This window comes from Staurois parvus, unplaced genomic scaffold (assembly GCF_062004578.1).
Source record: "Staurois parvus isolate SC_StPar_1 unplaced genomic scaffold, SC_StPar_1.0 ptg000981l, whole genome shotgun sequence".
Taxonomy (NCBI): domain Eukaryota; kingdom Metazoa; phylum Chordata; class Amphibia; order Anura; family Ranidae; genus Staurois; species Staurois parvus.
This window is the reverse complement of record NW_028318777.1, coordinates 266,993-292,728: the sequence shown is the minus strand read 5'-3', so window position 1 is coordinate 292,728 and position 25,736 is coordinate 266,993. Positions and strand designations below refer to the sequence as shown.

The 25,736-nt window shown below is 38.8% G+C and overlaps 1 protein-coding gene across 1 annotated transcript in view; it reads right to left on the bottom strand.

Annotated features, from left to right (window-relative positions):
- The window catches only part of CD3E (CD3 epsilon subunit of T-cell receptor complex), a 50,275-nt gene extending 31,327 nt beyond the window's left edge, over nt 1–18,948 (bottom strand). The window contains exon 1 of the mRNA XM_089657315.1: nt 18,588–18,948. Coding sequence (XP_089513441.1) covers nt 18,588–18,636 — 49 coding nt within the window. The 5' untranslated portion in view covers nt 18,637–18,948. The remainder of the gene's footprint in view (nt 1–18,587) is intronic.
- Nucleotides 18,949–25,736: the final 6,788 nt, after the last annotated feature.

Sequence of the window (25,736 nt, the reverse complement as noted above, 5' to 3'; positions counted from 1 at the left end):
GCCAATGGAACTGGTTCTCTTGTATTTATTGATGATGTGACTGCTGACAAAAGCAGCAGGATGAATTCTGAAGTGTTTCGGACAATATTATCTGCTCATATTCAGCCAAATGCTTCACAACTCATTGGACGCTGCTTCACAGTGCAGATGGACAATGACCCAAAGCATACTGCAAAAGCAACAAAAGAGTTTTTTAAGGGAAAGAAATGGAATGTTCTGCAATGGCCAAGTCCATCACCTGACCTGAATCTGATTGAGCATGCATTTCACTTGCTGAAGACAAAACTGAAGGGAAAATGCCCCAAGAACAAGCAGGAACTGAAGACAGTTGCAGTAGAGGCCTGGCAGAGCATCACCAGGGATGAAACCCAGCGTCTGGTGATGTCTATGCGTTCCAGACTTCAGGCTGTAATTGACTGCAAAGGATTTGCAACCAAGTTTTAAAAAGTGAAAGTTTGATTTATGATTATTATTCTGTCCCATTACTTTTGGTCCCTTAACAAGTGGGAGGCACATATGCAAACTGTTGTAATTCCTACACCGTTCACCTGATTTGGATGTAAATACCCTCAAATTAAAGATGACAGTCTGCAGTTAAAGCAAATCTTGTTTGTTTTATTTCAAATCCATTGTGGTGGTGTATAGAGCCACAAATGTTAGAATTGTGTCCATGTCCCAATATTTATGGACCTGACTGTATATATATATATATGTATGTGTAAATATAATATATCAGATCGGGGGGCATAGTCACAGATGGGGTGCTGTTTTCTGCGTGAGTGCTGTTTTTGATGGAGTGCTAAGAAGCAGTTGAACACAGCAGTCTAATCATGGCTTCCCTGCTTTTCACAGGTAAATTGCTGCTGTCTGCTCTCTCCACTCTAAACTGCAACTTCGACAACGCATAGACTCCTGCTATCTCTGGGTAAATTGCTGCTGTCTGCTCTTTCCACTCTAAACTGCAACTTCAACAATGCATAGACTCCTGCTATCTCAGAACAAATAGTGTATATATTTTTGTCTATGTTGATTAGTTCTCACCTCTTGTTGCACTCTTTTTATGACTGTGGCCTGTGTCTGGTCTGTGTTTGAGAAACATCCCCCCCAATTCATGTGATCCTTATCAGTTCCTAATTGGGGCAGAGAAGAATGCTCATTTGACAATCTCCCTCTAAATTTAGATCAGCTCATGGGGGGTGGTCACAGATTGGGGGGCATAGTCACAGATGGGGTGCTGTTTTTGCATGAGTGTTGTTTTTGATGGAGTGCTAAGAAGCAGTTGAACACAGAAGTTTAACTAAAGCAGGATAACTCAAGCAGCAGGAAGATACAACAACAAGAAACTCTACTGCATGCTGGATAGACTGCAAGTAAACACCCTGGGAAACATCTTTTACAAGTCTGAGTCCCACTCCGTGTAACTTTAAATATGTCTGCTCTACTCTTCCTTTTCATATTACTATCCTGCGTTCACAAAATCTCACTTCTTTATCCCTCTGCTCCACCCCAAAACTTGTACATCTCACCCCAACTGCTACCATCTCCCTACTACTGCTCTCATCACCTCCTGCTGATACTTTACTCTCCTGCTGACCCAAACACCAGGACTGGAAGGCATGTGCACTCGTGTACATCCCGCTACCATGTTACTTTCCTCGCCCTTCTTCTTCTCCTAACCTCTGGGGATATCTCCCCAAGCCCTGGTCCTACAGTATCTCACCCCCACACCAGGCATCCTCTTGCTCCCAAAAACCACCCACCCTTTTTCATGTGCACTCTGGAATGCCCACTCTGTCTGTAATAAGCTCACCTCTGTCCATGACCTTTTTGTCTCCCGCTCCCTTAACCTACTAGCAATTACAGAAACCTGGCTTCAAGCAGCAGATTCTTCGTCTCCCGCAGCACTTTCCTATGGAGGCCTTCTCTGGACCCACTCACCCAGACCCAGTGGTTGGAAAGGTGGTGGAGTTGGTTTGCTTCTATCCTCACTGAGCACCTTTCATGTCCTCCTTAACCCTCCCTCTCTATCCTTCTCTTCTTTCGAGACTCACTGCATCCGGCTGTTTTCTCCCATTTCTCTGAGGATTGCAGTGATCTATCGGCCTCCTGGACCGGTGTCCCACTTTCTTGATGATTTCTCTGCCTGGCTACCCTACTTTCACTACTCTGAAATACCCACTACCATTCTTGGAGATTTTAACATCCCTATTAATGTCAACAACCCGGCTACATCCTAACTCTTCCACATAACCTCATCTTTTGCATTAGCACAATGTATACAGTCCTCCACTCACTCTGATGGGAATACATTAGACCTTGTTTTCTCCCATCTTTGCACTCCCTACAACCTCACAAACACCCCCTTTCCTCTCTCTGATCACAATATCATCACCTTCACAGTGTCCTCATCTTCAAACACCTATCCCTCCAAGCAGCAAACAATTACCTGCAGAAACCTTCACAACTTGAACCCTGCTCCTTCCAGTCTGCAACTGACCAACTCTATGACAGAATCTCTCCCCTGTCTTGCCCTGACCTGGCCACTGCTGTCTACAACAGCTCGCTTTCATCCACATTAGACTCATTTGCTCCTCTAACAACACAAAGCATCAGGCCCCGACCATTACAACCTTGGCAGACTGACGACACCAGAAATCTTAAATGACATAGTCGTGCGCTGGAGCGATTGTGGCGTAAAACCAAATCTCAACAAGCATTCACCCTATATAAATCTGCTTTCTTAACATACAATTCCTCCCTTCATGCTGCCAAACAAGCCTACTTTGTCACTCTTATTAATACCTTGTCATCCAGTCCTCGTCATCTCTTCTCTACTTTTAACTCTCTACTTTCTCCACCTCCACCCAGTACCTCACTCGCTGCTCACGAGATTGCAAATCATTTCAAAAACAAGATTGATGCAATTCGTAGGGGCATCGCCACTGCACAGACATCCATCCCACTTAGCATACCTTATACTAAACCTCCCTCAACACTTTCCTCTTTTGACCTTGCTACTACCAAAGAGGTCACTAAGGTTTTCTCAGAAGCCCATCTCACCACCTGCCCCCTGGATCCTGTCCCCTCACAACTACTATGGTCACCCTCTTCTTCCATCCTATGCTCCCTCACTCACATCTTCGATCTCTCCCTCTCTACTGGAGCCTTCCCCTCCCCTCTAAAGCATGCACACATCACTCCCATACTTAAAAAGCCCTCCCTGGACCCCACCAACCTGAACAACTTAAGACCCATCTCCCTGCTGACATTTACCTCTAAGCTCCTAGAACGCTTAGTCTACAATCGCCTGAGCTCCCACCTCACCGATAACAACCTTCTTGACCCTTTACAGTCTGGCTTTCGCTCACTACACTCCACTGAAACTGCCCTACTAAAACTCACTAATGATCTACTTACTGCTAAAACCAATGACCACTACTCCGTACTCTTACTACTTGACCTCTCTGAGGCTTTTGATACGATTGACCATCCCCTCCTCCTCAAAAAACTCCACTCTCTTGGCCTCAGAGACTCTGCTCTCTCCTGGTTCTCCTCCTACCTATCACAGCGCTCCTTCAGCGTTAAATACAATAAAGAATGTAGCGCTACTCCTTAAGGTACATACACACATAAATAAATAATAAATTAATAGGTGATGTGTGATCTCAAAATTACATCAAATTAAATAAAAATAAATGTGATAGTGATATCAATTATTATTAATTTGTGCCCATGATTCATTAAATCTACAAAATAAAATCAGATAACTCAGAGCATGTGAAAAAAACATTTACATATATACATATATATACATATACAGTATATATATAATACTGTGAATATAAAATCACACGTGCCTCTCATGTAGTGAAAAAAAACACAATATAGCAATACATAAAACAGTCCTCTCAAAGTCCAATAAATGCTGATAGTGACCAAAGAAAACATGTGCTTCCAATGACTACTGTTGGTGACCATAAATTAACAAGAACTCGTGTGGATCTTTGGGTGCATGTGAATCTGACAATCCGACCACCATCTGGATAAGCCTCTCACCTCATCACTTCGACCCTTGCGGATCAAAGCGCTTTTGTGGATCCCCCTCACGGATCCTCCAAGATAGCTATCACTCCAAATGTTGCTCCTTGTCGCACCCAAATCTCTCAGAAATTAATAATCCACCAATGGCTCCTCTCCAGGTAAGTTGCAGCATCAATCTCTCAAATAAGACATAAAATAGATTCTCCCATAGTGCAGTATATTTTATTTATGAAGTAGGGACAGATAACATAAAACTTTCTCACTCACGTGGCAGCCAATTCAAGACCTCATGCTTTAGGATGAGGGCATGTATGTATGGGTGTACAGCTCAGTATACAGGTGTACCAAGATGGCCGCCACGCCGGAAATACGTCACCACGTCCAGCCGACGCGTTGCGTCACAATGTCATGTGACTTCCTCAGGGCTCAGAGCCAGTGCTGTACAATGTCATCATATGACTGGTGTGGCAAAATATAATAATAAAATTATTTTTTATTATATTTTTGTTAACATTTTCTTTACTTTTTTTCTTTTTACAATTTTTTTGCTATGACATGGTACAGGGTACTGTGATTGGCCCAGGTACCATGTGATAGTTGTGGGTCAATCATAGCATCACTATAGTAGGCACAGCTATTATGAATGAAAATCATTCATAATAGTTGTGTTTAGATTGTGATCATATGATCGTATAGTAATCTCATGATGCCCTGGCCACTTAAAGTGGCTGGGTACCAGGAACAGAAATCTGCTGCTACTTGTGGACACAGCGATCACAGGAGCAGCATGCTGGGCGCCCCAGAGGGCGCATCAGTGCGTGTGATTAAAGTGCAAGTGATTAAAGTTTACTGTTTGTTAAAGATTTTTAAATTATTTAGTGTTAAAAGTCTGGGCACAGATACACTCTAAGGTGTACAGTGACTTGAAAAAGTACACTAATGGGTATTGTGCAGTTTACGTGTAGCATACAGTAAGGGGTTACTGTACAAAGTAGTAAGTGTTCTACAAAATGCTTTAGAAGTGTAAATAGTCAGAAGTACATTAAAGATTTAATTTGCATTGAATGGTATGTGTAAAGTCAAGTTAATGTAATTTGAATGAGAATGTAAATGAAATAACAGTGAGTGGAAAGAATGCACTAAATTTTTAATGTAATGTGATTGTTAAGGTTGCAGTAAAGAATAAATGTAAATGTGAATTTCAATTGTACAGTAAACTGTTAATGCTCAATCACTGGATTAATGCACTGTAAAAGAATAGTTAATAAACAGACTGATAACAGTATTTACTGATCAATAAAAGGGTAATGAACAGGAATATAATGGTTAATGTAGAGCAACAAAATGGGTAAAGTGAATTTAAAGCCTAAACTTTAATTTTAGTTTTGAATACAATGGTTAGGGGTAGGTTAGAGAGTCATTCGGTATCAGGGACAGACTGACCATTTAGGCACTCGGGCACTGCCCTAGGGCCGGGGTCAGTAGGGGGCCCCATGAGATGCCCCTGGTATCTTTCATAGGCTTTTTTGGGTGTGGTTTGAGTGTGGGCGAAGACACAGAGGCCCCATGATTTCCTGTTGCCCGGGGGCCCCATGAGTTGTCAGTCCACCCCTGTTCGGTATAACCTAGGGTGTGGTTGCCATCATCCCTATTTTTCTAACAAAGAGATTTGTACCTTACATTTGGTGGGATTTTTAAGGCAACCTTAAAATATATAAATCAGACAATTTGTTAACAGAAAATTTGACATTTTATTTGACGCATCAGTACATATTTCCCCCACAGAGTATAACAATTCTTGAAAGCATACTTGCTTGACAATATTAGTAATTATTGCATAGAAAAATTAGCATTATCTCTTGAAGCTGATATTCATCTTGCAACCTCATTTGAGGGAACTACAAGTGCATTCAACCTATATCTAATGCGTTTTGAATACTTTAACCACTTGACCTCCAGAGGATTTACCCCCCTTAATGACCAGGCCTCTTTTTGCTACTCGGCGCTGCACTAATGCAACTGATCATGCAATGCTGCACCCAAACGAAATTTACGTTTACCTTTTTTTCACACAAATAGAGCTTTCTTTTGGTGGTATTTGATCACCTGTGTGCTTTTTATTTTTCGCGCTATAAACAAAAAAAGGCCAAAAATTTTGAAGAAAAACAATATTTTTTACTTTCCGCTATAAAAAATATATAGAAAAAATTGGTTATAAATTTAGGCCAAAATGTATTCTGCTACATGTTTTTGGTAAAAAAAATCCCAATAAGTGTATATTGGTTGCTTTGTGTGAAAGTTATAGCGTCTACAAACTATGGTATAGATACTGCAATTTCCGCCATTTGTTTGCTATACAGTGCTGCGCTAGTTTAACGGACAATTGCGCGGTCATGCAAAACGGTACATAAATGAAATTTACATCCATTTTTTTCCACAAATTGAGCTTTCTTTCGGTGGTATTTGATCGCCTGTGCGGTTTTTATTTTTTGCGCTATAAAAAAAACAATATTTTGGACTTTTTGCTATAAAACATGTCCAGTAAAAAAAATTTAAAAATCAAATTTAGTCATAAATTTCTGCCAAAATGCATTCTGCGACGTCTTTGCTAAAAAAAACCCCAATACGTGTAAATTAATTGGTTTACGTGAAAGTTATAGCATTTATAAATGGCGGGAAAGATACTGGGAGTTTTAGTTTTTTTTTTATACTAATAATGGCGGCGATCAGCGACTTATGGCGGCGATCAGTGACTTATGGCGGCGATCAGTGACTTATGGCAGGACTACGGCGGACATTTTGACATTGGGGGGTACTGACTTGGGGTCACTGACATCCCCAGTGACACCAATACAGTGATCAGTGAAAAAAAAAAACATTGACACTGTACTAATGGCACTGGGGAGGAAGGGGTTAATTTTATTATTCAGGGAAAGGGTTAACTGTGTGAGGGGAGTGTTTTACTAGGGGGTGGGGGTATGTACTGCAGGGAACACTGCTGATCGGGAGAGAGAAACTCTTCTGTCCCGATCAGCGTGTCCTGGAGCTGTCAGGGAATTGACAGAAAGCACAGCTACTGCAGCTGTGCTCTCTGTCAGTGATAGCCGGTAACGATCGGCTGTGACCCGGTGACTGACATCCGCGGCTGTGATCGGCGGGACAGGTAGGGCGGCGGCGGCGCACCTCGCGCGCGCCCTACCTGTTTTAAAAACACACGTTTTAAAACGTGCTTTTGCCCAGCCGTGCCGCTCTGCCGCCGTATTTCTACAGTGGCTGGGCGGCATGTGGTTAATCCAGATTCTTCCTAGGGAAGGGATACCGCTCTACAACAACAATTGTCAATAATTAATTTTTTAGTGCAAAATTTATTTCAAATCCAAGAATTGGAAAACCAACTTTACTAGTTTTACATACCATAAAAAAACAATCAAACTGAGAATGCTTTGCTGTGTTTTTGGAGAAAGAGTCCCCCCCATGTGTAGGATGAGATCATCAGTTGGCATGCAAGAACCACGGGTGGTACATTGAAGAGTACTGTAGTACTTTGTCAGAGTGCCCCCTTAAACTCAGAAAACCCTTTCCATCATATTTCCCCATCAGAGCGCCCCTTTACATCATATTCCCCATGAGAGTGCCCCTTTTCATCACATGTGCCAATCAGACTACCCCTTTCCATCACATGTGCCCATCAGAATGCCTCTTTCCACAGTATGTGCCCATTTGTGCCCCCTTAATATAACATCTGCCCATCAGAGTGCCAATCAACATAAAAGATGCCCATCAGAGTGCCCCTTAACATAAAATGGGCCTGTCAGAGTTCCCCTTAACATAAAATGAGAACATCAGAGTGTCCATTAACATAAAATGTGCCTGTCAGAGTTCCCCTTAACATAAAATGGACCCATCAGAGTTCCCCTTAACATAAAATGAGAACATCAGAGTGTCCATTAACATAAAATGTGCCCCTTACATAAAAAAGGGGCATGCTGATGGGCACATTTTATGTTAAGGGGCCCTTTGATAGGCACATTTATATTAATGGGCCCTCTGATGGGTACATTTTATGTTATGGGGCAATCCGATGGGCACATTTTATGTTAAGGGGCACTCTGATGGGCACATTCTATGTTGTGCCCATAGAGTGCACCTTAACATTAAATGTGCCCTTCAGCATGACCCTTTAACATTAAATATGCCCATCAAAATGCCCCTGTAAGACTACACACTCGCTACCTTGAGGGCAGACAGGAGCTGTGCCAGGATCCTTGCTGAAAGATGCTTGTGTACAGGCAGGGAGCGGGAGTCGGAGAGACAGTGAGCTGCAAGGGGTGAGGCGCACAAGTGAGCGGGGTTGAGGGAGCTTTGTCCTGGTTAAGGCTCCATTCACACCTCTGCAGTTTGCTTTTTGTCCGTTTTGCAGTGCTTTTCCCAGTTCGTTTTGCGTTTTTGCCTCGATTTTGCTGCGTTTTGCATTTTGAGCTGCTCTTTTTTGTTTTTAAAGTGGAATTATTTTTTTTGCTGAGCAGAATAAAAATGCAAAACGCGGCAAAATCGCAGCAAAAACACACTACCATGCATTTCAGCAAATTCTGCATTGAACTCTATTGTAGCAAAAACACTGCTTTTTGCTTTTAAAAAAGTCCCTGACCATTTCTAGAAATGCAGCAGCTCAAAAAAGCATAGATGTGAACATGTTCCATAGGAAACCATGTTAAATGTACTGTAGTGCGTTTCTGCAAAAAGCACTAAAAAATGCATTGGTGTGAACGGAGCCTAAGACTAGTAATCAAGTGCTTCATTTGCATATGCTGGAAAAGTTTAGATATGGGCACTTTACTGTTTCACATTTATTGAATGATTTATTGAACATTTTTTATATTTGATTTTTATATGCTGCACTTGACTGTTCCGCCGATCGATTTATTTTTTTTGCTATATGTCACATTGACGTTGCACTTTATTTACACTATAATATCATTCACTTATTTTAGCGCTGCACTTTCTATATATTTATCCATAAGGAGTTGTTACCTATACCTTGGTGGTAGCTGCTTTATACAAATTGATTGAATACTTGTGAGCCACTAGAAGTTTTCTTACTTTTAGAGCAATTAATTCCGTGTGTAAAAATAATGAATAAGTGAACTACTAATTAATTAATTACGTGCTTAACTAGATATTAGATCGCCAGGTACTTATTACACCCTCTCCAGGTGTGTGGATGTTAGCTTTATATATCAATATTGTACCGCGCTCCAATGTATACAACTATGAGTGCTATAATAAATTATAAATGGCTTAAGTGTATCACCAATAATTCAATAATATTCTAAATCCATAATACTTAAATCCATAATTGATATAAATATATAAATAAATTAAAAAAGAAATTAAAAAAGAATAAATTAATATTTTTAAATAAGTGCAAAAACCTAATAAAAAGTGATAATGTGAAATATGAAAAATAAAATAAAATGAAATGAAAAAATGAGAAAAAATGAGAAAAAAAAAAAAAAATTTTTAGAATGGGAATGACAGTTCAGTTCATACGAATTGAGATGGTGTTGTAGTTCAATCTAATCTGCGTGGTAGGTCAATGTTCCTGGCATAAACCTCTCTCTCCTTCCTCCTCTCCTTTCTCCTCAATACAGCCTTCTCAATAAGGACTTTCTCCTCTAGCTGCTTGACTTAATCCTCCATAGCCGATACATACAGAGAAGGGAAAAAGAAACATAGTGTCTTATCCTGGGTAACAATTGTTTAATGAGCTTCTGATCTCCCACTCACATGGTATAAATAAAAGTAGCGCTTTGTATAAAATATATCCAAATCCTCCTACAAACAGCCTTGCAGGTGTGTGTGTCTTCACTCGATATACTCGCCGTTCCTCTGTGGATGCGTGATGACGTCACCGCCCCTCCCCTAAGGATTTTGTAGGAGGATTTGGATATATTTTATACAAAGCGCTACTTTTATTTATACCATGTGAGTGGGAGATCAGAAGCTCATTAAACAATTGTTACCCAGGATAAGACACTATGTTTCTTTTTCCCTTCTCTGTATGTATCGGCTATGGAGGATTAAGTCAAGCAGCTAGAGGAGAAAGTCCTTATTGAGAAGGCTGTATTGAGGAGAAAGGAGAGGAGGAAGGAGAGAGAGGTTTATGCCAGGAACATTGACCTACCACGCAGATTAGATTGAACTACAACACCATCTCAATTCGTATGAACTGAACTGTCATTCCCATTCTAAAATATTTTTTTTTTTTTCTCATTTTTTCTCATTTTTTCATTTCATTTTATTTTATTTTTCATATTTCACATTATCACTTTTTATTAGGTTTTTGCACTTATTTAAAAATATTAATTTATTCTTTTTTAATTTCTTTTTTAATTTATTTATATATTTATATCAATTATGGATTTAAGTATTATGGATTTAGAATATTATTGAATTATTGGTGATACACTTAAGCCATTTATAATTTATTATAGCACTCATAGTTGTATACATTGGAGCGCGGTACAATATTGATATATAAAGGTAGCTGCTTTATAGTTCCAGCGCTCGCCTACGCTTGATATTTATACTTGTTCCAGTGACAACTGTTTAAGGGATCTTCCCTTAGTTTGGAGAGATCTCTTGTCGCTGTCTGTGTATCTTGATAAATCTCCCCAATGAGACAAAGATAAAAACACAAAAAAGACACAACACGTGGAAGGTGCTTTAATCCTTCCTATTCTATATAAACCCAAATAAATTTTGGCTTTAGATGCATGATAAGGTCTGTTTGTGATTTTGTTTTTAATATTCACATAGTGAAGGTTAGTTTTATGGTTACTGAGCCCACTGTATTAAACACTCATTAGAGAAATATGAAAAAATGTGCAAAACGCAAAAAATAAAAACTGAGTTCTTGCCATATGGTGATTGCCCAACTATCACACCAACCCTCAGGGTTCAAAAATCTGAGCCTCTCCTCAGACTATGAGGCAAAGAAATCCGAGGAATGTAAAAAATCCTGATTTGGATATTTGTTACAAGTTAATGAATCAGAAAGCACTGAAGTCAGTGGATCAGAATTGTAGCCAGAGAAGTAGCATTTTCCAGCAACACCATTATCAACAGTGGAAACCTTAATTTCCCTCAGTACGTTTCCTTTAACATTTATTATATTCAGTGAAAGGCATATGTCCTGAAAAATTATACATTTGTTATTTTTCTAACTTTGGTTCAACAATCAGAGACCGAACTACTACATAGTGTGAGTAATGTGTGCCTAGAGTTTTCAGAATTAAATTAGAATTATAGGCAAAGCTTTTTTTTTTAATTTTGTATAGAATAAGGGAGGGTTATAACCATTTTTTAGGATTTTTGCCATCTGTCTCCCATTGGGGAGATTTACCTTCACTTCCTGTCCCATAGCCAAAAGAGGAAGTGAGAAGAAATCCCTGCAAGCAAAGGAATCCCTTGGGGCTCCCCAGGTTACCAGAACTAGTGTCCCCATTGGAAGAATTCACCTCTATTACTTTTCTGGGGACAACCTAAAATATGGGATTTTCTTTTACTTCTACTTTCAATCATAATGGTAAACAGGACAAATAGAGAGGATGAATCTCCCTAACAGGGGCACAGACAACAATAAATACCTGACAGGGGTTCTAATCCCTCTCAATTCTGTCCAAAACTAAAAAAAAGTTTTGCCTTTAGTTATACTTTAACCCTTCCCATGTGTGCTAAACTGTAAGATGTGCTTCTCAACTCTTTTCTGAAAGAAAAAAACATATAACTTATTGAATTTATTAACCACTTGCTGCCCACCAACAGTACAGTGGCACAATCCTGTGACCGCTGTGTCCAGTGAATACAGCAGATCACAGTGATCAGTACCCAGCTGCTGTGTGATTGATCATTATGACCAATCATATTGATCACATGAGAACATGTAAGCAAAACTGTCATGAATGGCTTTCATTCATGGCAGCTTGCTTACTATTGTGATGCTGTGATTGGCATCCAGCACCCTGTACCATGTAATAGCTGTGGGCCAATCACAGCATCACAATAGTAAGCAGTCTGTCATGAATGAAAGCCACTCATGACAGTTAAAACAATGCTTAGAAAACCTCTGATCACTATGGTGACACTAAACTACTCTGATGACAGTATGTGAAAAAAAGATTGTAAAAAAAAAAGAAAATGTAAAAGAAAAAAAAAGTAAAAAAAAAGTAAATAACATTTGTTATAATTTTTATTCACCAGTAAGAATCCTTGACCATCATCACACCATTCATATGATGATGCTGTACCACACTGGTGACAGCATGTACAAAACAAAAATTAAAAAAAAATGTATTTAATTTCTTCAGTTTCCAAAAAATTGCAACAAAACAATTACAACTTCAAAAAACTTGCCATGCTTCTTACGAAATACCTTGGACTAGCTACTTTCCAAAAAGTGGTAATTTGGGGGGTATTTGTACTGTCCTGGCATTTTAGGGCCTCAAGAAATGAAACAGGTCTCATCAGGATAGATACATTTTCAAATATATGGTATGGATCGAAGCCTGACCCACAGCAGCCAACAGGAAAGCCACGGCAGAGATTATTGTACTTGATAAACCCGCTTTCTTTTTAACCATGTGAGTGCATTCTATATCTTTTAATAAACTCGATTTTTGCGGTTTTACACTATGGGAATATCCCTTGCATTTTATCTTTGAGCTATTTTGGAGGCGATTTCAGACTTTGTTTGGCAGTTCAGATGAGGTGATTTCTTGGAGGCGATATCTTTCTTTTCCTATGCGCACTTTGACCTATCTGTTTTACATAGGGGTCATTGCATTCCGGTAAGAGGATATATTGTGCGTTTTCCAGACTGGGCTCACCCTTATATCACCAGTTGAAGATTTTGTTCACTTTAAGGAATTTTTTAACACGTGCAATGGTGTTTTATCTGATTTATAAGGACTTTCTTAGCACATGGGCACCTTTATGATTTTTTATAACTTTAGTTTTGTCTTTTCACATGTTTTTGTTCTTCTTGGATCACTTAGGATTCTTCACAGATTAAGTATTCTTGCATGGCAAGACCACTTACTGTTATCTCACATATATATTCTTATTATAGCCAAATTTACCACCCTAACTCCTCCCACAGTTTTTACACTACATAGACAGTAATATACCAAAACGTGCGGATTGTTCCCGATTGGTGTGCTATTACTTTGTGGAACGTTTCGCCGAATGGTTCACGAAATATCAGCGGTTTTGTGGTGAATTGGTCCCATAGGAATGAATGGCGGAATGTTCAAAACTAGAGTGGGAGCTGACAAACACTAGAGTGTGAGCTGAAAAATCAGGATATGATATATAAACTGCCATCATTCCTTCATTTTTAAGTCCACCTACACAAATCTTATATAAAAACGTTCAGCTATCCCTGCTGCCACTAAAAACGTCCACGGCTAAGCCATAGTCCTGATAGTTTTCACAATATGACCATTTGTTTGCAATTCACACCGCCCATTGACATTCATTGAAACTCCACTCTAGCCACCTCAAATTTGAAGGGCAATTTCTAAACTGCGACTGTGCCTTCATTTTTAATATTTCAGAGACATACTATGCATCAAATGTCTTCGGTGTAGGATTTATAATTTTTAAACTACAACCGTTTGATGTGCTATATAAATAATTAAAAGTTGAAATGCATTTCTCACTCTATCAAGCTTGCCATGTGCACTTTTTAAATTTGATCAATCAATTGGTTAGTGTAATGTTTACTATCTTTACTCACTCCAAACACTCCACACAGTTACTCTGCCCACTCCATAAAGTTACTCTGCCCAGTCCAACCTTTTCACAGTTATTCCAGCCACTCCAACCACACAACAGTTACTCAAGCCACTCCACCCAGTTACTCCGCCCACTCCAGTTGTAGACTACTGTGGAGGCAAGAACACTTCACACAATTTCCCCAGAAATTGTAGATTTTCTAGTTATAATATACTGTGAGGTTACAATCACTCATAAATGTTGTTTTTAGTGCTGCACTTAAAAATCTTTTTCTTTATATGGTTTGATTTCTGGTATCTGAACTTTAGCACTGGCAGCTTCCTTTTTTTGTTTATTTATCCAAGCACAGTGTTCTTTTCTTTTTTGTTTTAAAGATACCATAGTTTGTAGACTATTTTCTACACAGACTAAAAAATATACACTAATTTGGGTTACTGTTACCAAAGAAATGTAGCAGAATACATTTTGGTGAAAATTTATGAAGATTATTTGTTTGCATTTTTCTTTTTACCAGAAACAATGAAAATCGTTTGGTATTGTTTCATTTATATATCAAAAACCCAGGGGTGATTAAATACCACCAAAATAAAGCTCTATTTGTGTGAAATATTGATACAAATTTAATTTGGATATAGTGTTGCATGACTGAGCAATTGCCAATTAAAGTAGCACAGTGCTGAATAGCAAAAAATGGCCCTATAATAGTTACATTGTTAGTCAAAAGACACAATCCATCTAGTTCAACCATGAATATATATATATATATATATATATATATATATATATGAAAAGGAAAAAAAAAACTTTCTGGAGGTCAAGTGGTTAAGTTGATAAGTTTTTAAAATGTTGTTTACACCTATTTTATCATACTGTATATGTAGTATTCCAGAGCTGTAAGAATTAGCTTCAAAGGCAGCACAGCAGACAAAACTTGCTTTGCAGCACCCTTTGTCTGATTAATGACCAGGGCCTTCTGTTTCTTCTTGTACCAAATTATATTGTAACTGTAATGTCTGCCTTCATTTTGTAAAGCACTGTGCAAACTGTTGGCACTATATAAATCCTGTAATATAATATTATTAATAATAATAATAATAAAAATAATTAAAACCTCCCACTGAGCCTCTGATTAGGAAGGAGTTACTACTATGATGACATCCTGAATTCCTTCTAGGCCCCTTTCACACGAACGTTCCGATTGGATTGGAACCTCCATTCTCCTCTATGGAGCGGTGGGTGTAAACAGACGTGTCAATTTACACCTGCCTACATCCAATCCAATCCGATCAAAACAGATGGGAATCCATTCCTCTCCGTCTGGCCGGATCAGATCGGATGGCAGTCAGGTGTAAACAGATAGACGTTCTGTTTATATCTGACTGCCCATAAAGGAGAGAAGGCTGTGTCCGTAAACACTCTGCAAAGGTACAGCGGACACAGACCTGTCATTTGCCTGCTCAGCGGAGATGAACAGACAGATCCCCTGCTGAGCAAGCGGATCGCAGGCAGAGTCCTCCCTGTGTGAAAGAAGCCATAAATGGGCTTCTATCTTCATAGTGGAAAAAAGGGGTAGCTGAATATGTGAAAAAGAAACTCGAGCTCCTTCTGCTGGTAATACAGATGATTATATAATACAAATGTCTGAATTACTGCCTTTACCATCACTGCTGTTTATGAAGATTATAAAAGAGCCTTTTGTTTGCATAGGAATATGTAGATGGTCTGTGAAAATGTCACTTTGATCCTTGCTCCCTGTAGTATATTGATAAAGCCACACTATGGTCGAAAAATTGAAAGTCAAGCCAGGGAATGCATGCAGGGGCCCAGAAGGGACACTCATATAGTATGAAGGAAATAATATTCTTAAAGCAGACAGGTCCAGGATAACTTAAAGGAACTTCCCTTACCCCCAGGAGCCATTTAAACCATTGTACTATTGCAAGCCATAAAAAAATCCCTTTAATTTCACTGTCCATATAGACACTAATACATTTTTTTAGCTATTGAAATTTTGCTGAACTGCTGCAGATAAAAACTCCCAATTTCACTCATTCCTACTGATTGTTATAGCCGTGACTACTGACATCTAGCATTTTCCTGGAATCAATTTACAAAAAGTCAAATAGACTATTCACTTTACAAGAGACATTTCACTTTGCAAGGGAATTGTCCCCAGAGCTTAGAGAATGAGGTCAAATTTCACGTTGCAATAAATACTCAATCATCTGCAAGGACAATAAAAAAAGAACATTTTTGCTTGCACATGATTGGATGATGGAAGTCAGCAGAACTTCACCTTATTTACCCTGTTCTCCCCGTGTCCTAGTGACCACCAAGGCTGAAAGTTAGGGAAAAGCCTTGCAATCGGGACACCTGTTGCAGTGCCCAAAGTCTAAAGCAGGGGTCTCCAAATGTTCTAAACAAAGGGCCAGTTTACTGTCCTTCAGTTTTTAGGTGGGCTGGACTGTGGCCAACGGGAATACAAAATGTCCCAGCATCAGTGGGAGTAAACAATCCCCTATCATTGTGTGACAGTGGGAGTAATTGTGCCTCATCATCTGTGTCATTGGGAGGTATTGTGCCCCTTCATTGGTGTCAATGGGCCCCATTGTTGGTGTCATTGGGGCGAACAATGCTCCCTTATTTATCTCATTGGTAGGAATATGCCCATCATTGGTGTCATTAGGAGGAATTATGCCTTTCATTGGTGTCAGTGAATTAAATAGTGTCCCAAGGGCCAGATAAAAGCAAGCAAAGGTCTGTATTCAGCCCCCAGGCCACAGTTTGGAGACCACTGGTCTAAAGCATTCCATACATTGATCTTATTTCTTTTTTTTGATAAACCAGCACGTTGAATAAAAAAACTGACCTGATTTCCTCAGGTATTGCTTACCAATATTGGTGAGATTCGGGTGTATGTTTGTAGTAGTTATATTAGGGGATACCTTAGAAAAACAGGGATTTATGCACAAGGCTGTAAGTACTTTATCAATCCCATAATATATATATATTAATATTAAAATATGGGAGATAAGTTGTGTGCTGCATAAATGTGTGTATGTCTGTGCTTTGTTTCACAAATTTCTTTGCCTAGGGCTGTATCCCCACCTGTTTTCCTGTACTGTTGTATACTTGAATTGATAAAAAAAAAGCTAAATAAATTACTCTAAAAAATATGGGAGATAAAGTTAAAAAAAATATATATATATATATACGTATATATATATACATACACACACACACTGTATATTTTACAGATACATTTTACCCATCAGAAAAGGCTGATTAATTCAATACTGGAACATTAGTATACATTAAAAAGTAATTGTCTGATGAATCTGTATATCCTGTTAGGAACTGTAAACTATCTTGGTATTATAAAAACAGGTAAAAAAATAAACATTGGAGTACAGCCATATCCCATTAACCTTACCTTTATGCTGAAAGGATAAACTTAAAACAAGCAAGCAAGCTACAGCTCTTTGTTGTTACTCCCTTAAGGCAACATAAGTTAATATTTATGTCCTTCAATTTTTGTCCTTCAAATATTTGACAGCAAAATTGAAGTCATTAAAAGAAGATATTTAGGTTTTTACAGACCCTAAGACCTTGGTCACATCAATCCGACTTTGAAATCGTGTGACTCGTTCAAAGTAGAATGTCAGTGCGACTTCAGGTGCAATTTGCAAGACATCTGTGCACAAATATCTATGCAAGTCGCACCTGAACTTGCAAAAAGCCAACTGCCGACTATACAGTGCGACTTATACAATTTGAAACTGTCAGATCACATGACAGGTCGTGCTGGTATGACCGGGCACTAAGTGCCGATTCATGTATGTGCGGTGTGGCTTGACAGCTCCAGTCTCAGCGCAAATGAAAAAACAGTCATATAGCAGTTTAGGTCCGGTTCAGGTAAGGATTTGAAAAGAAAAAACAGCCTGAATTTGTCTTCACAAACTCATGACATGTGTGATTCAGAAGCAGTTCCCATAGAAGTCAATGAGCCTGTAATCCGCATCTGAACCAGACCGCACTGCTCAGAAATCGGACAGGACTCTTTTTCTATCTGCACTGAATCCGCACTGCCAGTGCACCAGACATATGTGAACAGGCACCAGACATATGTGAACAGGCACCATAGGAAGCAATGTTATTTCACATCCAATCTGCATATATGTGAACCGGTACTAACTCTAAGTATAGTTTCATCAGGCCGGTTAATGGAAAAGCATATAAGCTAATTTTAATTATTGTACATTTACAACATACAGTATATGAAGCAGTCTAAAATCAGGTTTCATTTAAATTTTATGTAAGCATAAGATTTTGTACTCAAAAATATATCTGACGTGTATATATATGTCAGATATATTTATCATCTCAGAATGTGGTTTTCTAAATTATTTTTATAATTGAATCCATTACCAGTCAATAGAAAACTATATGTTAACAACTACTGTCAAATAAATACATGTGCCGCATAAATATAAACATTACCATAAATATCCGAAACTTGCCTTGAAATAAAAAAGCATTTTTGTACATGCACATCACAATAACTATCACCTTAATATACTGTACAGTATATACCATCTTAAGTTTTTAATTTCTAAATATTTGACTTTTTACTATATTACCCTATACAATATGAATTTCTCATAAAATACAACATCCTTTTAATACATATTAAAGAGAATACCTACATATGGACAATAGACACGACAGACCATAAAGTTCCTACTTACCAATACATAGCCATGCAAGCAGAAAAGACAGAAGCAATTGCGTCTTCATTGTCCCTTTGTAAGAATAATTTGTTAAAAATGACTGTATTTTTCTAAATTTTGCTAAATTATTTTTTCTTTTTCAGTTGTTGTTGTATTTCTTCTGTTTAACTGAATTTGTTTGATGTGTGTTTTCTAGTCTATGTATTTCCTTTACAACTTTTTTTTTCTCAACCCCTGATGCCTCCAAATGTCTTTCTCATTTCTAAGCAAGTCATTTTGCCATACATTGTCACCTGCTTCTGTCAGAGTAACCAAACATTTTGAAAATGCATAAACCCACAATTACAACCACATAGATTTTCCGATCTGATGTTCACAAAGTAGGTCTTTCCGGAGCAGATGAACGTCTGCAAAACAAAACAAGGCAATGTAAATGGATTTTGTAACCGCTTTTGCTGAATTGTGCATTAATGTCTCTTATGGGCTTTTTATATTTTAACAGAGAGTTTAAGAACGTGCAAGGGCAGATACCCATTACTTGTTTTTAAAAAGTCCTCTCTAGATATCCAGAGACTTACTGTGGTGTAGATAAGATGTGCAATGCATACCCTAGATGAAGTACTCTAAATAGTAAAAAAATGCAGAGAAGGCTCCATTGTTGCTAGCTTTGTAAAATGGTACAACCAGTGCCAATGTGACAACACAGATTTTTTAAAATAATGTTTGGATTTGTTATATAACTGCTAGTCTTGTGAAAGACTTATTACTAAAAATGTCTATATGCTTGGGAAATGCTAGAAGGTACATCTGATCCCTCCTGTATTAATCTGTATTGTAACAGAACTGTCTACCCATATGTTGTAAAGCGCTGTGTAAACTGTTGGTGCTATATAAATCCTGTATAATAATAATATACGACTTGGGCAATGTATTGTTTTATAACCAGCCTGTTACTTTATGCATTACATCAGATTTTGAGATAACTTCAGACATCCAACCATGTAGGTGCATAACCTTCTGTTCAGATTCTTTAAAAATTGAAATTCAGTCATTTTTTTGTTGTAGCGAGCATAAGGAAGAGTTACATATTGGGCTATTATTCTTGTCTGTGACCACATTGGGGACACTCCCTTACATGTCCCTGTGATCACCATACAAAAATGGAGGGAAGGGCTGACACTCACTTTTAGGATGACTAGCATCAGTTCTGAATTTCTTCGATTTGCAAATTTTTTGCTTGACAGTGGACTTATGGAAGTCCACGTCTAAAAAAACCCTTTGTTGCCTTTTCTAGCCTTATCAGTTTCAACAATTCTTTCAATTCTCTTCTGATCAGGTGATGCTGCATTTCTTTACTTATTTTTTTTTTCTTTTTTTTAGTCCTTGGCAGGCCAAACACACAGCAAAATTAGTTGAGGCATTTGATGTTTTGAATATATATCCATTAACCTCCCAAGCGGTCTGATTATGTCAGTATTTCTGTGCTCAAAGGGGTAAATTGTTTGCAATGGAAATATGTTGTTATTTTTATTGTAGGCCTGTAATTCTTAGGAATAACTCACTGAAATCTGTCCGAACAAGAGTCTAGTAAACATCCCGGGTATGATAAAATTTGAAACACGAAATCATAAATTATAATATAATAATCATATAAAATAATAATATAATAATAATAATAAATGTAATTCAATAATGTAATCTAACCAAAAACACTGAAATTTGAAATAGAGTGCCAAGTTCGCACATCACTGAGCTTAGTCGCAAAATCGTTTTCAGTGTCTGATGACGAATTTCCCCATGAATCATTATCAGTCAATTCTGCAAGTGGTTCTAATTTACTATCACTGTTCTCTAGCTCTTATAAAACCGCTTTTGACCTAAAGTGATGCTTTTTGGACGCCATGGACGTTTTTCAGTTTCCAGGCAGAAAAAATGGTAAAAATACAGGCAAGGCACAGGACAAAGCACTAGGGACAAAATATACAGTATGTGAAATGGTTTGGTACGGTAAGGTAATACTATCATATTTTAGTGTATCGAGTGAATGTAAAATTTTTACATTTTTGAATTTTCCAATGGTTCCGTCCCCTGTACGTCCCGTACATCCCGACGCTGGCAGGGAACGGAACTCGGAAGACGGAAACCGGCATCAGCCGGAGGACATGTCCGGGGACGCTGCAGGGGGGACATCACAGGAGCGCAGGACAAGGTAAGTGCTGGAGGGATCCCTGACCAACGCTGCAGTGTATTCCCGAGTGTAGCTCGGGGTTAGTGCTTCTGGTACTGAAAGTTAACCCCGAGCTACACTCGGGATTACCGTCAGGGGGGTTAAATTACTTGTGTTTCAAGATATCTTGATCCTAGCGGTTCTAGTATTTTTCCATCAACAACATCAATTTTCATAAACTTTTCCAGCAATAAGGCTCCATGCACACTGGGCTTAAAAAATAAGTCAGTTCCCTTGGGAGAAAAAAATGGTGATATAGAGCATTTTTGTATACAGTTTAGGCAAGTTTAGGAAAGTTTAGCTTTTTTTTCTAACCAGAAGGGTTTTTTTCCTGCCTCTAAATGTTGAGCATAAAATATGTCTCTAATGGTCCTAATGTGTATGGACACATAGGATAACACTGAGCACTTTTACAGGTAAAACACAAAACTCCTGTATACGCATCGATTTTTAAGCCAGCGTGTATGGAGCCTAAAAGTTTAATCCTTTTGCTACCAGAGCCGATTTTGCACTTTCTGCACACATTTAGGCCTGAAATTTATTTAACCTCCCTGTAGGTATTCCCGAGTGTAGCTCGGGGTAAAGTTTCAGCGCAACAAGCTGTAACCCTGAGCTACACTCGGGAATACCCTGCAGCGCTGCTCCAGGATCTCTTCTTCACTTAAATCGAGACAGAAATGAAACGAGCGCTGGACAAAGTACAGAAAGCGACATGCATGAAAGGCAAACACCAAAAGCCTCTAATAATAAATATGAACAGAACATGCAGCGCTGTTAAAAATCAATCATACATGTAGAAAATAATACATTATAAGAAGAGTGATAAGGCGACCGCTGCTAAGTAATGGCCCATCAAAATGTTCATAAATTGCAATGACATAAATATCTCCAATGAGAGTGTTCTTGTGGTACACAGTGCACAATATCACAATGAAGTGGTGAACAAATTGGTGACTTCCGTGACCATATTCCTCCCACCGAAATGAGTGTAGATTGCACTAACCAGAAAGCACAATAGAAATGCGCATTTGAGTATTAACCAACTCCTGGTCATCCGTCTATTTAAGCTGGATCACTGGGAGGGTCATCAGGCTAGCATCCGCTGGGCAGAATATCCTAACCACAGGGTCTCCAGATGTCAGGGGGTGTACACTCGTCTCACCAGCAGGGGGAGATTAATCGTTCCCAGTGTGGCCACCAGATGGTCCCCAAACAAACCTTGAAAAAGGGGGGGGCTCGCAAAAAACGAGCCAGAGCGACAAGAGGATCCAATAGTGTAGTACTTTTATTAGCCACAAGAGTAAAAGAACAAAACAGTAGATATGCTACTCACATGATATAGTAAGCAGCTGTGTATGGGGAATACCAGGAATCATCAAAAGAAGGCAATGGCCGCCGGCCGTCCACAGGGGCCGTGCGGTGTGACGTCACAGAGTATGAGGCAATCGTGGGTCAACTCCCTAACGCGTTTCGTGCGCTTGCACGTTTTCAAAAGCACTTACCTTGTCCTGCGATCCCGCGATGTCCCCCCTGCAGCGTCCCCGACAATGTCCTCCGGCCGATGCCGGCATCTCTCTTCCGGGTTCCGTTCCCTGCAACGACAGGACGTATGGGGACGGAACTGGTGGGAAATTTGAACATTTTACAAGTGACATTCACTAAATTCACTAAAATCACATAGTAAAACATTACTGAATCAAACCATTTCACATACATTTTGTCTCTAGTGCTTTGTCCTGTGCCCTGCCTGCATTTTTACTGTTCTTTCTGCCTTGAAACTGAGAAATGTCCATGGTGTCCAAAAAGCATCTCTTTAGGTCAAAAGAGGTTTTAGACCAGCTAGAGAACAGCGATAGTAAATTAGAACTACTTGGAGAATTGAGTGATAATGATTCGTGGGGAAATTCGTCATCAGACACTGAAAATGATTTTGTGATTTTGCTCAGTGATGTGCGAACTTGGCGCTATATTTCAAATTTCAGTGTTTTTGTTTTGATTATATTATTGAATTAAATTTATTATTATACTATTTTTTTATAATTATTTATTAATTTATAATTTATGATTTCGTGTTTCAAAATGTAACATACCCGGAATGTTTACTAGACTCTTGTTTGGACAGATTTCAGTGAGTTATTCCTAAAAATTACAGGCCTACAATAAAAAAAATTGCATTCCATGCAAAAAAATTTACCACTTTGAGCACAGAAATATGGACATAATCAGACTGCTAGGGAGGCTACAGCCACTAAAACACTTCAGGTGAAACTCGAAAAATTAGAATATCGTGCAAAAGTTCATTTATTTCAGTAATGCAACTTAAAAGGTGAAACTAATATATGAGATAGACTCATTACATGCCAAGCAAGATAGTTCAAGCCGTGATTTGTCATAATTATGATAATTATGGCTTACAGGTCATGAAAACCCCAAATCCACAATCTCAGAAAATTAGAATATTACATGCAATCAATAAAACAAGGATTGTACATAGAACAATATCGGACCTCTGAAAAGTATAAGCATGTATATGTACTCAGTACTTGGTTTGGGCCCCTTTTGCAGCAATTACTGCCTCAGTGCGACGTGGCATGGAAGCTATCAGCCTGTGGCACTGCTGAGGTGTTATGGAAGACCAGGATGCTTCAATAGCGGCCTTCAGCTCTTTTGCATTGTTCGGTCTCATGTCTCTCATCTTTCTCTTGGCAATGCCCCATAGATTCTCTATGGGGTTCAGGTCAGGCGAGTTTGCTGGCCAATCAAGCACAGTATTCCCACAGTCATTGAACCAGGTTTTGGTGCTTTTGGCAGTGTGGGCAGGTGCCAAGTCCTGCTGGAAAATGAAGTCAGCATCCCCATAAAGTTCCTCTGCGGAAGGAAGCATGAAGTGCTCCAAAATCTCCTGGTAGATGGCTGCGTTGACCCTGGACTTAATGAAGCACAGTGGACCAACACCAGCAGATGACATGGCTCGCCAAATCAACACAGACTGTGGAAACTTCACACTGGACTTCAAGCATCTTGCATTGTGTGCCTCTCCATTCTTCCTCTGTACTCTGGGTCCTTGGTTTCCAAATGAGATGCAAAAGTTGCTCTCATCAGAAAAGAGGACTTTGGACCACTGAGCAACAGACCAGGTCTGTTTTTCTTTAGCCCATGTAAGACGCTTCTGACATTGTTTGTTGTTCAGGAGTGGCTTGACAAGAGGAATACGACATTTGAAGCCCATGTCCAGGATCCGTCTCTGTGTGGTGGCTCTTGATGCACTGACTCCAGCCTCAGTCCACTCCTTGTGAAAGTCCCCAACACTTTTGAATGGTCTTTTCCTGACAATCCTCTTCAGGCTACGGTCATCCCTGCTGCTTGTGCACCTTTTTCTTCCACACTTTTCTCTTCCACATAACTTTCTATTAATGTGCTTTGATTCAGCACTTTGGGAACATCCAATTTCTTTTGCAATTACCTTTTGAGGCTTTCCCTCCTTATGGAGGGTGTCAATGATGGTTTTCTGCACAACTGTCAGGTCAGCAGTCTTTCCCATGATTGTGATTCCTACTGAACCAGACTGAGAGACCATTTAAAGGCTCAGGAACCCTTTGCGGGTGTTATGGCTTAATTAGCTGATTAGAGTGGGACACTTTGAGCCTAGAATATTGCACCTTTTCACGATATTCTAATTTTCTGAGATTGTGGATTTGGGGTTTTCATGAGCTGTAAGCCATAATCATCACAATTATGACAAATCACAGCTTGAACTATCTTGCTTTGCATGTAATGAGTTGATCTCATATATTAGTTTCACCTTTTAAGTTGCATTACTGAAATAAATGAACTTTTGCACAATATTCAGATTTTTTGAGTTTCACCTGTATATGTTTTTTTTTTAAAGCAGAGACCCTGAAGAATACAATGGTAGTTGGTGCATTGTTTTATGTCACATGATATTAGAGCGTCAGTTCACCAAGCACAAATTTTCAATTAAAAAATATACTAAAGTTAATTTTAGAGCACACAAATGCAATATATTACCCAACTGAAACTGCGACAAAATTCTGTACCCTGAATTTTCTATAGGTGACACTTTAAAAGCACTACAGATCATCATTTTAGAGCTAACCACGAGTAATAGCCCTTATTGAAATATTGTTTTCACTCCTGCATGTGTGGTGATATGTAACAAATGTAGCACAATCAGCATTTTTGTGCGTAAACACCACCAGTGCATGCATTTATATTTTGCATTTGAGTGTATGTAGGGGTGGGGGGTGGGGGGTGGGAGGCTCACAAAGGGTGGTTTTAAGGGCTTGGGTGCAGCTTTATTCTTTTCCATTAAACTTTTTTATGGATTCCCAAATATTTGAACATTTCCTGAAAGGTTGGAAGAATGTGGATTCTTGGAAAACTGGGCTAACTCATTTGCTAGCTATAGGTTAAATAGTAGAATGGGCTGCATTCTAATGAGGACTGTGCAGTTTTGTTGTGGAGGAAGGATAGTTAGAAGGTTGGAGGACATTTTAAATTAGATGAAAGGGGCTGAGATCAATATAAAAATGTGGTCAAGACAGAGAAACTAAAGAATGAGGATTTATAAAAATAAATTGGGATATAATAAGGGTTGGGGCTTACAAGAACAATAAGGAGGCAAATGCTGTTGAAAGAAAAATATACTAAAAAAAACATTGAGGTAAAAATCTAAAATGTATACATCTGTAAAATGTATAAATTAGAAAATGCAGATATTTTCCAAACAAAATTCCTGAACCTGTGCATTAACGTTTCTGTAGACTGGATTGGGATTATGATATACGAAGTGGTATAAAAAAGTTTGAGATTAGCTTTGTTTACAAGAAAGTACTTTATTTATCTACATTTACATACTATCACCTTCACAATTGTCCCTTTGCACTGCAATACAGTGCTCTCAGCGTTCCTACCACTTC